The sequence below is a fragment of the Phalacrocorax aristotelis genome, chromosome 17 (genome assembly GCF_949628215.1).
Source record: "Phalacrocorax aristotelis chromosome 17, bGulAri2.1, whole genome shotgun sequence".
In the NCBI taxonomy this organism is placed as follows: Eukaryota; Metazoa; Chordata; class Aves; order Suliformes; family Phalacrocoracidae; genus Phalacrocorax; species Phalacrocorax aristotelis.
The window spans coordinates 4,073,525-4,087,522 of NC_134292.1; the positions used below are offsets into that span (position 1 = coordinate 4,073,525).

Sequence of the window (13,998 nt, forward strand, 5' to 3'; positions counted from 1 at the left end):
ATTGCTTAATTCTTTTAACTCTGATTTAGGAGGGTAACCACAAGCAGCCAACACGCAGTGAAAGTTAAGACTACTCAAAGGGGAGATTTTTATCAAAGAATTCCCTTTTTTTGCCCATACACTCAGAGGGTCATCTTCAACAAGAGGTGTTTTTTTCATTGAAAATGCCTGGAATTTTTTTGAGGGGGTGGTGAAAACAATGATATTCATTATGACCAACAAGAGCTTCAGCTGATGCCTCCAGTGGAGGTAGCTGGAGGGTGATAGCCAACCCCCGGGTCAGGGGGTGCAGCTGTGGTGTGTAGCATCACTTCACTTTTGTCCAGAAACTCTGTGAACTGTAAGGTAAAGGCATCATTTGGTGTACAGCCATCGGTGATGACTAATAGATGTGGTCACTAAGCTTCTGGAGAATGGCGTTCGAATGACTCATGCCTAATTCAATCACTGACGTCATGACAGCCACTGTTGCTAATGTCACAGCTTATCACTTTGCAGTGGCAACTATGATATCACCAGGGCTGGTCTGCAGAGCTGCTGCGTGAGTCAGAGCAGAGGAGCATGCTGGTGCTCTAGAAAAGAGCTCCCTTCTGCACAAAATACCTCTGCAATCATCTGCAGTTGGGGAGGGGAGAGAGAAAGCCAGGGCTGATTTAATGCGGCTTCTCTTATCTTTGTGGGTAGGGCAGGAGGGCTCCTACACATACCTTCCTGAGCCCTCCAGAGCCTTTTGTTTTCTTTTTCTTTGAATTTCAGCCTCATGCCCCGGCTCTCTTCCTTCCCTCTCAGAGAGATGGCATTGCTCTGGGGTTAGCAGTTTGTCAGTATTATTTGGGATAACTCCAAAGTTGGCTTACTGTTGAAAATGTGCCTTGTGGGTTGAGAAGAGTTCCTGCAGCAGTGTTCGGGGATTTCAATAGAGTATTAGGGATTTTTGAAGGGTTAGTGGCTCATAGCTGTGCTTTGTTTCTTAGGAAAAGCTTATTCCTTTTCAACATACAGTATAAAATAACAAAGAATGTAAAATACACTGAGACTAGGCTACTTTTAGCTTAACCTTCTGAAGTCAAGTAGGTCATAGCAGAGGCAAATAGATCTATTGTACCTTTTACCTTTGAGATGCTGGCCAAGAAAGCTTCCTAAGGAAAACGAGTCTCTAATGAGTATTATGAATCGTATTTATCACAGTAGTCCCCAAGGACTGAGAGTCCCCAGCTGAGAATGGCTCCTCATTGTGTTGGACTAGTGACTCTAATACTAACAGATGCTGCTCCAAAAGGCTCGAAATTGAAATAAAAAGGACAGATTCAGGGAAGAGATATAACACAGAAGCAGAATGAAGAATGTAATGGCACCAAACCCTCTGTTAATGCCATGACTTTGGAGAGGAGGGGGTTGATGTGTGAAGCAAGCTTCCTTTCAGAGAAGAACAAAATAAGGAAGAGAAATATAAAAGATTACAAAGCCAGTGTGGCTTCCCCTATCCTACAGCATTTCCTGAAATAAGCACTCTCTGCCTGTCATCTCGAAACAGAGTCCTTAATGATTTAATGCCATCATCTAGAAAGAGAAAACGCATAGGACATACACAGTTGAATTTGTCAAACGAACTGAAGTGGCTTTTGATATATTATGGGTGTAACGACATTTCAAAAAAATAGTCCTGCTGAACATTGTTAACTTTGCTCGCTGTTCTTAGGAAACAACAGCAACTTGACCTGCATGGAGGATGGGCTGTGGTCCTTTCCGGAGGCCCTGTGTGAGCTGATGTGTCGAGCACCCTCCATCGTCCCGAATGCAGATCTCCAGACTACTCGTTGCCGAGAAGATAAGCACAAAGTGGGCTCGTTTTGCAAGTACAAATGCAAACCAGGTTACCATGTCCCTGGATCCTCCAGAAAAGCAAGAAAGTACGTGAAAGAGTTATGCCATGCAGTCAGCATGATTCAGAAAGCCATGAGTTAAAATGATTTTGGGAGAGGGATGGGCTGTTTATAACAGACTATATGTGCTGAAGTGAATATCACTGAGCAATTCCTTCAGGCAGATAGTTGCGCAGTTTCAAGGGGATTTAGGCACCGAGCACACTTAGGCTTCTTTGAAAATCCTAACCAGCGCTCAAAAAACAGACCTCACCTTAGAAATACCCCTTTGATATGCAGCCTGGGGAGTCCCCTTTGAAACTCTGCAGGAAAGGGTTAGTGCTATCGTATACTTCTGACTCCGCACAAACCCACTTCAAACCAACCACAGCCCACAAGCCTGGGAAGCAGAGTTTTTGGGAGATATGTCCAAGGCCCAAAGAGGCGTTTAGGCTGGGCAGCCTAATGTTGGCTTTGCAAATAATCGTTATTTTTGCTCAGAGACCTCATGACGCAGATTCACGGCTTGTTCCCCAAGTGTTAAAAGCTCAAGCACACCCATCCCCTGCAACCTGCTAGCAGAGCTCACAGGCTTTAGAGGCTCTTAGCTGACTCAGCCACTCACTAAATGGTCTTGTTTTTTTCTGCACAAAAAGGCGAGCCTTTAAGATCCAGTGCACGCAAGATGGCACGTGGCTGCCGGGCGCTTGCGTGCCCGTTACCTGTGACCCTCCGCCTTCCAAGTTTCATGGGCTTTACCAGTGCTCCAACGGCTTCCAGTTCAACAGCGAGTGCCGGATCAAGTGCGAAGATGATGACAATCAGTCGGTAAGTCTCTCGTATCCAAACTATAACCGTCCATACAAGCGTGGTTTTATCATACATCCTACAAGGACCCTGATCTTGGATGGGCCGAGTGCCATTGAGCTCTTCTGAGACCACAGACAGAGAAACGGAGGAGGGATATATGTAATTAAAGTAGGGAGAGACAGCTACTGTGAAGAGCCTGAAAATATTATTTTTATGATAGTAGTAATGGTATTAACTGTTACCCATAGAGGACTAGCAGTGAGTGACTTACTGTTTCCAGACAATAAGTGGCTGAAAAATCTGCCTCAGTGGCTCTATGATCTAGCTAGAAAACAAGGAGTAATGAATGACAGTAAGCAGGGTATGAGTTACCTGCACTTGTCCTGTTTGTTCATTCCATTTTACCTCGCTTTTCCCTCCGATTCTTTTTCTCGTTATCAGTATATGTATGTGTGCCGTATGATAGTTCAACTTTATCAGGATTACAACTATTCAGGTGAACTGTCTCTAGACGTTCATGTTTTTTTTGGCTGTGAAGGTGTCATTCCGCATCAGGGGTCAGATCCTCAACTGGCATAAATCAGCGTGTTGACTTCCTAGGAGCTGTGTTCACTGATACAAGAAGGTCTGGCCTTTAGTATCTTGTTTGAAATGCTTAGTTTTGGACGAGATGATCTCCAGAGGTCCCTTCCAACCCTTACTATTCTGTGATTCTGTGTGTTTTCCTTGCCAGAGGTAATTATAGTTTGTGAGATAAATAACTTCTCCCAGAAGTGCACTGCTGCTTAATACACTTGGGAAGAGAAAGTGGGGATGTAGAAGCTGCTGATGCTACATGCACTGCAGGGAGCAGGGAGGGCTCTGTCAAAGCACTTTTAATATCGTTCCAGATTCCAAGGCCATATTAAAAGGCACCAACACTGCCCTAGGGCCAGTGATCTGAAAGACACCTCTGATACCTGCTCCGAACGTTAAAAGCCAATTGCTGCCCCCATTCCCTGGCAGGTTGGCCTGCCCTCTTCACGGGGACAGCAGGCAGAGCCCATGCGTTTCACATCAGGGCACCTGAAAAAGGTTGCCTTGTATAAGGCTTACAAGAGGTTACGAGCCTTGTGAAACGAGGAGTTGGGTGCAGTTTGGGTGCGAACTCTGGGATAATGCGTCTGTGGCTCTGTGCATCTAGAAGGCTGAAGGCGTGTACCATCGCTGCCATGCAGGCAAACTGGGGCCACCCGGGTAATGACAACTGGTATAACGGGTTTGTGTTTGCTTTTAAATGAGCTGAACGTGAAGAGGAGCAAACAGTGGAGTCAGGGTTACAGCAATAACGAAGCGAGCTGTGGAAAGTGAGAGATACAACTGTGTCTCTGTTCACTATAAGGAAGAGTGTAGTGACTGTTCAGCTACAAAAGTACCTCGAGCAAAGGAGCAGATAACATCTTGCAGAAGGGATTTGCAGAGAAAGGTATTTCCAGATATCCCAGAAAATAGCCTACAGAAAAAGAGGGAGGACTCCTGGCACAAGCCAGAACCACTTGAGAGGTGTTAATTATTTAAGGATTAAACCCCACTAAGTCTCTCTCAGCTATATAAGGTGATAATGCACGTTGCATCCAAGCAAGAAACCCAGCAGGGATTTTCACAAGAGATTTTGCAGGTCAGGGGATGATGGACAGTATGTTACTATAGCAATGGATATCCTGGGATCTCTGAGTATGTTGCAGAAACTATACGATAGTACCCTCAAGCACAGCCAGCTCCAGGAAAATAAATCAGGTTTCATGGCTCACCTTTAAAAATCGTGCTTGAGCCCTGGCATGCAAATTGCAATGGAAGTGCACCACACTTGCTAAAACAGCAAATTGTGCTCAATTATCACTTAGCGATCTCTTCCTGAATTTGTCACCACGCTGAAAGATCATTACTCAGCTGTACATATGGCATCTCTTAATCACCGGGAACGTAATGGTCATTTAAGCAGGTACCTCCCCTGACACCCAGAGCAAGGGTCTTCCATTTCTGAATATTGTGCACAAATCATACGAACAGTCAGATCTAAATTAATCAGTCTCTGCTAAACTGGCCCTTAGGTGAGAGTCACCAAGCTGGATCACACCCTTAGTCCATCTGGTCCATTATCCTTTCATATGATTTTCTTATTACTTCTGGCAATGGCCAGATGTCTAGAGAAGGGGAAGCAGGTCCCACGCAGTAGTCTGCTGATAAGACCACTTTGCATCTCACTAAACATTGTGTTCATCAACAAAGCTGAGCAAAAAAAGCATTAAGATACTAAGGACAAGACTAACTGTGAAGGCTGAGCAATCTTCCAACGCTGGTACCGGGGGCTTGTGCAGATCCCTGTGCAATGACGGGTGTGGGTCTTGGGGAAGAGCTCGTAAGAAAAGTTCAGCAGCCCTGCTGGGATCCCAGTGCAGGCAGCACTCTTAAAGGATCCCCAAAGATATCCAGCACAGTCTCCAAGAGCAGGGTGGGTAGACTGCAGGCAACATGCCTGGCATGTAAAACGGGTGAGGAGAAGCAGAGATCCTGCATGGTTCTCCCACCCAGCAAGGCCCCCCGCAGGAGGATTGGAGCCCAGCCACACCAGACATCCTCCTGTTGAATGTCCCACATTACCCCGTGGCACTTAGGCTCGCAGATCCTGCAGAACAGCTTGTGCAGAAATCCCCAATGCCACAAGGATAGATCTGACAAAAGATTGCCTGTGCGCTCCTTTGTTGTTTCTAAAGGGCATGATATTTCCCCTCAGACTTTTGTATTCATTCTTCAGCATCATACAGAGAATCTCTTCTATAAGAGAAATGTCATATTCTGTTCCTTGGCCATTCCCACACCCGAGGATTTTTTTCCTCCTTTCCACCTGTCCCTCTGCGTGGCTGTCTCAGCCTCGTTGCTTGCTGTCACTCAAGGCAGCCAAGCTCTAAAGAGCCTGTTCTGCCCTGCTAAGCATCCCTGCTCGTGTCCCGCTTTCCTTCCTCCTTCAGATGGCCATTGGGGATTCTTTCTTTTCTGAGACAAAGATGATGCAACTAGTTAGAAAATGGGAAGAGGGAAAAGGTTGTCTGCATTCAACGCAAACCTCTCAACGAGAAAGAAGGCAAATGGCGTGAACGCACCTTTATCTCAACTGGAGTGGGTCTATTTTAAGGTAGAGACCTTGCAAGGGCCTTGTAAAGACATTGCATTGCACGGAAGAGGCATATGTGTGTTTGTATGCAATGCAGGTTTCCTTTTTCTGTTCTTTGGAAGAAAACTCCTTCTTGCCCCCCAAGGCTGGCAGTCCCAACCGGGGGCTCTTCCAGCTCCAGCAGAACTTTGCTCCCAGCTCAGCTCTGCCAGCTTCTCACTTGTCAGCCAGTCTTTGCTGTTGTTTTTGTAACCATCCTCATTATCTCCTCTCGTTCCCAGGGCCGTGGAAGCAATGTGATTCACTGCCGGAAAGATGGCACCTGGAGTGGCTCCTTTCATCTCTGCAGGGAAATGCAGGGCCAGTGCACGCTGCCCACGCAGCTCAACAGCCACCTGAAGCTGCAGTGCGCCGGCGGCTACGGCATAGGTTTGTGAGCACCAGCCCCGGCTCTCTGCCACGGGGAGATGCAGCTCAGGTGGGAGTGGGGAGCAGTGGGACAGGAGACGAGGGAGAGGATGGGAACGAGAGGGAGGAAGGAAGGAGCCTGCAGTCCTTGGAGTCACTTTTGGAGGCTTTTCAGGGAACGGCTGTTAGGAAACGTGAAGCTTTGAGAGTCCAGGTATCATGTAACATGCTCTGATCTCCTGCTCCTTGCAGCGCTTCCAGTTTCATCGTGCCCCTCCTTGGCCATCTGGGTTCAATGGGCAGCCAGGATGCCAGACTACATCAGAGACACATCCAGTCCTCAAAATACAGGGAGAGATTGTGCCTGCATTCGCTCTTACACTTTTGCAGTGTCCTCCTCCTTCAACTGCAGGCACACATGCACGCCCAGGGAGCTGGCAGGGAAGCGCAGCACCAGGCTAATTCAGGCCTCTTCAGAAAGAATATGAGACCAGTCGAGCATCCCCTTTGGCATGACCATTATTTAGGAGCTGTTGTAAGGGTGTGATTTCCCCTTTCCTTCTGGGGTGCCTGCTCACTCTGCAAGGAGTGATGACTTTCTGCGCCCAGCTTTGCTTTGTGTCACCCAGGCAGAGGGAGGGACAGACCACACACTGGACTGTACATGCTATTTTGTATTGTCAGCCCCCGTTTTTGAGGTGTCCCTGCAATAAGGGCTGCAACGGGATCTGCACTGGCCGCAGCCCTCGCAGACCCATGAGGCCCCTTCCTGCAGCCCCACTCCCAGCCCCTGCCAGCCCCCTCCTCCCTCCGCCCGTCCCTTTGAACTTAGAGAAGTTTCCTCGTTGCGCAGCTCCCTCATTATATCGCAGCCATGCGAGGGACCACGAGCCTCCTTGTGTTCCTTCCCTGGGGAGGAGAACACAACCTGGATGAGATCACCGCTCTGTAATGATGCCAATTACAGATCATATATCAAAACAATTCTGACCTGCTCCTTTCCGTAAGCGTAAATAGCATGGTGGAGCGCAGAAGAGTGAGCGGCAAGCAGGTTGTGGCGACTCTTAATGTGGCAAGGTGTTTTACCCTTGAGACGAGGTTACCTCCCGGGGCCAGCCAGGTTTTAGCAAGGAGAGAAATACCAGTTCCTGGTTTGCAGGGGAGCATCTCACAGCTGGACGCAGGAGGGTCTGCAGCTGCCCACGCAGCGGGCGCCTGCCAGCCCTCAGTCCTCTCCCAGCCCTGCCGGGGCAGCAGCCAGCAGGTGCCAATCCCAGATCCAGTGGGCTTGATCCTGGGATGGGACCACGCGGCCATCACGGCGGCGAGGGACTCATGGGCCAGATCCTCCTGGAGGAGGGAGGAAGAGCTCGGCAAGGGCACAGCAGCCATTGGCTCTTATCCTCAGCAGATGGAGACATACCACGCACTTTGTTAGGCTCGCCCAGCACCACCTTTCTGGATCAGGTTCTTGGGGTTTTCTTCTCTTCTTTGTGTTTTTGGAAGCCTGATCAGCGCCCTTACGAGAAGGCGCTCTCCTGCCGCTTGTTCGCAATGGGGCTGGTGTCAACGGGCCTCATCCAGCGGGTCCGTGGAGCCTCTGCCACATGTGCTGGGAAAGCAAAACAAACCCCAAGCGCTCCCCGTCTTGCTGGCTCAACAGCCCAGGTCTGCTCTGCTCCCACTGACTCCTCCATGTGGGAGTATGTGAGAAGGCAGAAGCAGGTGGGGAAAATAATAGCATCCAGTCATGGTCACTATGAATCCCACACACCTTCGGTAATTCCTCAGACACCTAATCTGCCCTTCCAGGCTGAGGTGTGTGTTGAGCCAAAGGTTCAGCTCTCCAAACCAACATGGAGATTAATTCCTCCCCCAGCGCTGATTGGAGTGCAGAAATCCTAATGACATGTTTGCAGCAGCTGTGCCATTCAAGAGTGATTTTCCAGGGGGGAAATGGTAATGGTCCAACACACTAGGGCTTATGGTTGTGTCACCACAGGGCTCTGGGATATTGCTGCAGAGTATCGCAGCATGTTTTAATAAAGAAAGGACAGGATTCCCACTGGGCATGACAGTTAATCAGAGAAAAAGCAGGTTTATGTGTGAACAAAGCCATCATTACGTCTCTGCATACCTCTTATCAACTCTGGGAGTTAGGTGATAGCTCGTCTGCAATATCATTAGGCTTGGTCACCCTTCAAAAGATTAGTATTGAAGGTCCGTAAATTTGACAGATCAAACGGTAGGTTTTTGTCATGTCATAGGTGAGATGAGTTCAACAGCCTCTGCTTAATCAGTCCCATTGCTTGAAAGAGCAGTTAAAATGGAAAAGCCTTCACATTTTCTGATGATCTGAAAGCACAAAACCTGACCCCCTTCTTGGAGTTAATAGCCAGAGAAATACCTCGATATGCAGCTCATACAAAAAGGCCCTGGAATCTCTGCCACCCCCACGGTCTCCTGCTGAGGCGCAGGGTTGTACTCAGCGTTTCATGTGTGGCTAGAAGATATGTGATAGTTATGGTTGACTGCTAATTGCAATTTAGGAAAAACGAGCCCTAATCCTGTCCTTCAGCTGGAAGGATGCTGAAAGGGTCAGAAGCTGCTTGCTTTATCCTTTAGCTTTATCTTCTCCGTGTTTTGTGCAGGCGCGGAGTGCACCACCTCATGTCTGGATCACAGTCACGAGCCCATCCTCCTGCGCGTGAATGAGACCGTGCAAGACATCCAGCACTGGATGAACCCTCAAAGAGTGAAGGTCAGTGCCTGATGGTCTCACTAACTATATCCCATGTTGCACTTTTATGTGCAGTGAGTGAACAGTGTCACCTGTGGTTCATTCAGTGAGGGGAATGCGTGGGGAATGTTGCCTTTTGGGATTCCTGATGTTTGTTTGTATATTGTTCAGTAACATGGTGGCTTTCTCTCCAAGCTGATTTCTCAGTGAAAGTCAGTTCAAGGTAAAGGCCCCAAATCAGTGTGCTCAGATCCAGCCAGCACCTACAGCGGGTCTGATCTGGAAACACGATTCATTACATAGGAAGATGTGAAGGACAGTGAGAGAAAGGGCACTGGCCAGGTTTTATTTTCTTCCTCCTGTTCAGTATTTTGCATTCTTTGGGTGGTAGGGCTGGATTTTCCTGCACTGCTTTTGGATGACAAAAGAAGCTGATACAGAGGGTATTTCATTTCCCGAACCAGCAGAGCTGGCTGAGTTCTCCCGTTCTCCCCCCGCCCCTTCGCCCGCATGCAAGAGATGCCTGCTCAGCACAGCCCCTTCCAGAGGTCACCGCTTCTTCCTCCTGCCTGCTGCAAACGCACAGGCAGCATTAACCGCTCATGGCACGCTGTCCTGTGCGTCCTCCAGCGCACACCGGCACCGGCCTGCCCTGGCGGGGCCACGCACACCCATGTACAGCGCCTTGCGCACACGCTCACCCCTGCACACGTGTGCCACTTGCAGCAAGTAGCTGCTTGGCTTCATGCCTACGCTTGGATACCAGTTACCTCTTTCTGAAAACCCTCATGCCATTTACACGAATGTGCCCTCCCACCTAGAAATGCGTGTAACCAGGCGCTTGTGCCTACACAGTGTTCCTGCAGGTGTAGACGTTTATCTGGACATGCTCAAGTGCATGTCGGAAGATGCTGGCACATCACGTGTCACCAGGGTGCAGGTTGCTGGTGGTGCTTGAGCAAACGCAGTCAGCTCTTACGTACTTGGCCCTGGCTTTGCAAGAGTTTATTTTGCACACTTGAACTTCATTGAGGAGGAGAACAAATAGACAACACAGCCCCAGCATGTCCTGAGCAGCTTTGACAGTCTGTTTGCTTCTCTAAATATGTACACAGGGTTTGGGATTTTTTGAAATCTGCTCTTGGCCGTGGATAGAGAGCCGCTCCAAAAATCTCCACCACTTTATACTTCCCTATTTCACACAGAGCAATAGAATAAATCCTGGAAAGGTGTGGGGAACCTAAGTCCAGAGAATACAACAAGCTCGCGGTGTCCTTCCCAGCTTCCCATTCACTTCAGACGCTGAGATTATATTACTGCCTAAGCCTAGGCTTTGCCAAGTTTCTGGCATGAAACATAAAGAAAACCCCTATCTCTGTATTAGGGCAATTTCTCACTGGCCCTTTCCCGAGTGCTAGACTTTAAAGTGGTTTTGTAATTCATGGTGAAATAAAGTGACAGCTTCCCTCCCGTTCTCTGCTGTGCTCCTTCATTTATTGATGCGGGTACGCAGAGGGAGCTGTAACGAGTTTTATACCTGCAGGTCTCTGGAGGGCTCATTAGGCAGCAGGGAAAACATAGAGTAGTAAAGGGGGAGAAGAGGGGAGGGAGGGATGGAGGAGAAATCATGGTTTCCAAGAGTACAGTGGTAAATAAGACCTTTTTTGCCCTGATGGTGAGGATCTTGCAGGAGCTTTAGGCTGTGAGCGGATAAAAGTTCAACCCCACAAACACTTTGCAACCAGAGGGTGAGATTTAGGCTTGAAAACTTGTGTTGGGAGGTGGAGGGGAGCCTTTAGGAGATGAGCGGGATGATGCAGAGACACACTGGAGGGGATTTTTTTGGTAGCTGTAAAACATCCGTCTTATTCAAGTCCCCAGATAAGGGGACGTCACCCGCAGGGAGCGGTGCCTTGCGGGGTGCCACTGGGGAAAACGCTGCTGCTGGTAGGACCGGGGAGACCCCGGAGAGACGGGACTGGGATGCCTTAGGGGAAGGTCCCCATGGCAGTGTGTTACATATCATTAATAATATGTGTCTCCGTTTACGGCGAGTGACAGCTTGCTGTTGTGCCGCACGAGTAAAGCGAGCAGCTGGTTGCATTTACACGGCAAGTCTTCGTGGATCTCAAAGTACCTGAATGACGCAAAGGAAACACTTTTAGTTACTTAATTTCAGGCACAAGGAATGTACAAATGAGTGCGGTATGAGAAGCAGATAAAGGCAGGACGGTCTCTGGAGCTTACCTTTGAGAGGACAGGCACAGATAAAACAGGGAGAGCCAGCAAGAAAAAAATGTTTGTGTGTAGCTGCTCAAGCAACAGCTGTTATGGAAGCGAAGTGGGAAGAGGGAACCATCCCTCCTCTGGGGGCTGTTTAGAGGAGTGCTGTGCCAATCACTCGATTTTTCAGTTTGCTGGAAGTTCTGTCAAATTAAAAAAAATGTTTTCTCCTAATCAAAGTGACTTTGTTATTGTTGTGATTTTTGGTGAACCAAAATATTGGAGAAAAAAACCAATGTTGGTTTGAATATAACTTAGCATTTCATTTCCAAGGGTTTTTTTAAAACTTTTTGTTTAATGAAAATTAAAAAGGCTTTAAATGTTCTCTCAAAGGAACAACAGCAACAGATATATCATTTTGAAAAATGTCTAAATATTGTAGAGTTTTTCAGAATAGGTTTGGGCTGAGTTGCTTTGCTGGGACTGAAATAGTTTGCCAAAATCAGTGTAAGTTGGTAGTATCTTCCAAACCAGTATTTTCTGCGGGGGGGTGGGGGTGGGGGGGTGGGGCGGGAAAAAGGTCACCTGAAATCTTTTGTGCGCCTGTTGTTCTGCAGTGGGCCATGTTCAGAGCAAGAATTGCTGTTCCCATGATTTCCCATTTACCATGCGTGTGCAAGGGGCAGCGAGCTGTTGAAGACATCTATAGATAGAGCTGCCAAGGCTGAGTATGCAGGCAGTGGAGAGAAAAAAGTGAAATGTCTCAGAAAGACAGCTTGACAGCTCTTTCCCACTGACTGCGGAGAAACAGGGCAGACACCTAATTTCTTAAGTTGTCTGAATTTGGGTCCTTGCCTTTGTGCTGAGCAGGAACAGGCCAAATCTTGTGCAGGCACATGGCAAGGGTAGCCCTGAGAGGGTCGGCGTGCCCCGACCCTGCCTACGAGTGGGGCTGAGTGTGGCCACAGCCCCTCCGCACACCTGGGATGCTGCCCTACCACTGGCAATGTGTTTTCCCATATGCACTGCAAGGCCTGGGATTTTGGATGTCCAGAAGTCATTAAGGGGAACTTTCTTTAAGTACTTCCCTATTCGTTTAAGCTTTGCAGTTTTCCTCCTTCCTTCTCCTCTCCTCTTTCTCTAAGTGTTGGGCTCATTTTGCAGGCAGGGAAACCGAGTCACGGAGCGGTGAAATGACTTATTGCAGTGCGGCAGCTCGGTGCCCAGGAAGGCAGGACTGCCCACCCCGTCTGTAGCTACAGGAGGGAACAGGCACAAAGCACCGTGTCTCCCCTCCCTTGGCAGCAGTGGCCGATCCCCTCACCACTGCGACATTAAGCCCGCAGTTAATTGTCATGTTCGTTTAGTGCCTGAGGAAAGAGTTAGCTGAGACCAGTAGATGCCAGTCACGGGCTTTAGCCCTGGGGGACACTTGACCCATCTAAGGTGGAGGAGAGCTCTCCACTGGCCTCTCTTGGGGAAACCTAATCCCCTCTGCAGCCCGCAAATGGTTGACATCATTGTGTTAGTCCCACCACGGGAGGGAAGCGCCGTGACCGGAGGCACTAGGCCTTCCCTCACAAGGAGAAAATGACAGCTTGATTTGCTTTCTTGGCTCTTTGTTACCTACTGTGGGAGAGCATCCCCGCTTCCTCTCCCTTCGCGGCAGATGGAGTCGCAGCCACCAAACCGCAGATGTAGCTGGATGGCGTTTCTGGGATGGGGACAGGACCAAAGTCAATACGCCCGGCTGCGCAGCACGGCCCGCGCGGGGGGGCAGCTGTGCTGCAGAAGCCGATGCATAAGGGGAGCGGGGGCCATGAGGGCAGCATATGTCACCGCAGCGGCTTGGAGCACGTGGCGGCAGGGGGAAGGGATGGAGCTCACGGAGGCAGCAGCCAGATGGGCTTTATCCCCCGTGCCCTGCCTGGCACATGTCGGATGTGGTCCTTCCACCCACCTCTTATTGCATCCTTTGTTGGCCTTGTAAGCCCACCTTCCTTTCTGCGTGCACTGACGCCATCGGATCCTGGTCACGTCCTACAGTACTGCTGCCTATATCCTTCCTTGCTTGCTTTTTATATGTGTGTTTATCTCAGCTGTGCCAAGCAGCACTCTGTGGCACCTTTGTGCCCGGTAGCACCACAAGAGGCAGGAACGATGCCCAGCAACCTGAATCATCCCCAATTTCTCAATTTTCCAACCCAGGCTCTCCCTGTATGAACAATCTCTCTCCGGTCCTGTTGCACCACACACACCACAGCAGGAGCTTGAGGGTACACGCAGGCTGGGTGGTGGGAATTCAGCGTTTGGAAGACCAGCAAGAGGAATCAGGGCCATGGACGAGGGCCCTTCCCTGAGCGTGCTTGCAGCTCTGTGAATGTTAGATTGAAGGATTGAATTCAGCTGGAGTAGCTCTAATGGTCTCCACCAGCCTAGCAAAGTATCAGCTGAGGAGAGGGCAAAGTAAATGGGACTAAGCCATTGGCAGGTCCCACTCGAGAGCAATGTGAACGTCCCACTGACCCTGTGATTAATCTAGCATAAGGTCAGCTGGCTTTCCTGTGCTGTGGCGAGCAGCCTAGGGCTGTGCCCTGGAGGCTGTCCAGCCAAAGACTGTGCAGCCCTTGGGACTGAGATGACCTTGAGCGAGAGCTTCTAGGAGAGCACCCTCCTAGCAGAGACTTCACCTTCAATCTGTTCCTCTAAGGGAAGGTGCTGGGTTTTTAATACTGGGAGGGTCAGGAACGTAGTCAGTGCATCTTCCGCAAGGGATTGCTCTCACTTGGAAACCTCCCAGTATT

The 13,998-nt window shown here is 49.3% G+C and overlaps 1 protein-coding gene across 1 annotated transcript in view; it reads left to right on the plus strand.

Moving 5' to 3' along the window:
- Nucleotides 1-13,998, plus strand: part of PAPPA (pappalysin 1) — a 181,284-nt gene that overhangs the window by 146,347 nt on the left and 20,939 nt on the right. Inside the window, exons 16-19 of the mRNA XM_075111900.1 lie at nt 1,700-1,910; nt 2,519-2,690; nt 6,105-6,252; nt 8,883-8,992. Coding sequence (XP_074968001.1) covers nt 1,700-1,910; nt 2,519-2,690; nt 6,105-6,252; nt 8,883-8,992 — 641 coding nt within the window. The remainder of the gene's footprint in view (nt 1-1,699; nt 1,911-2,518; nt 2,691-6,104; nt 6,253-8,882; nt 8,993-13,998) is intronic.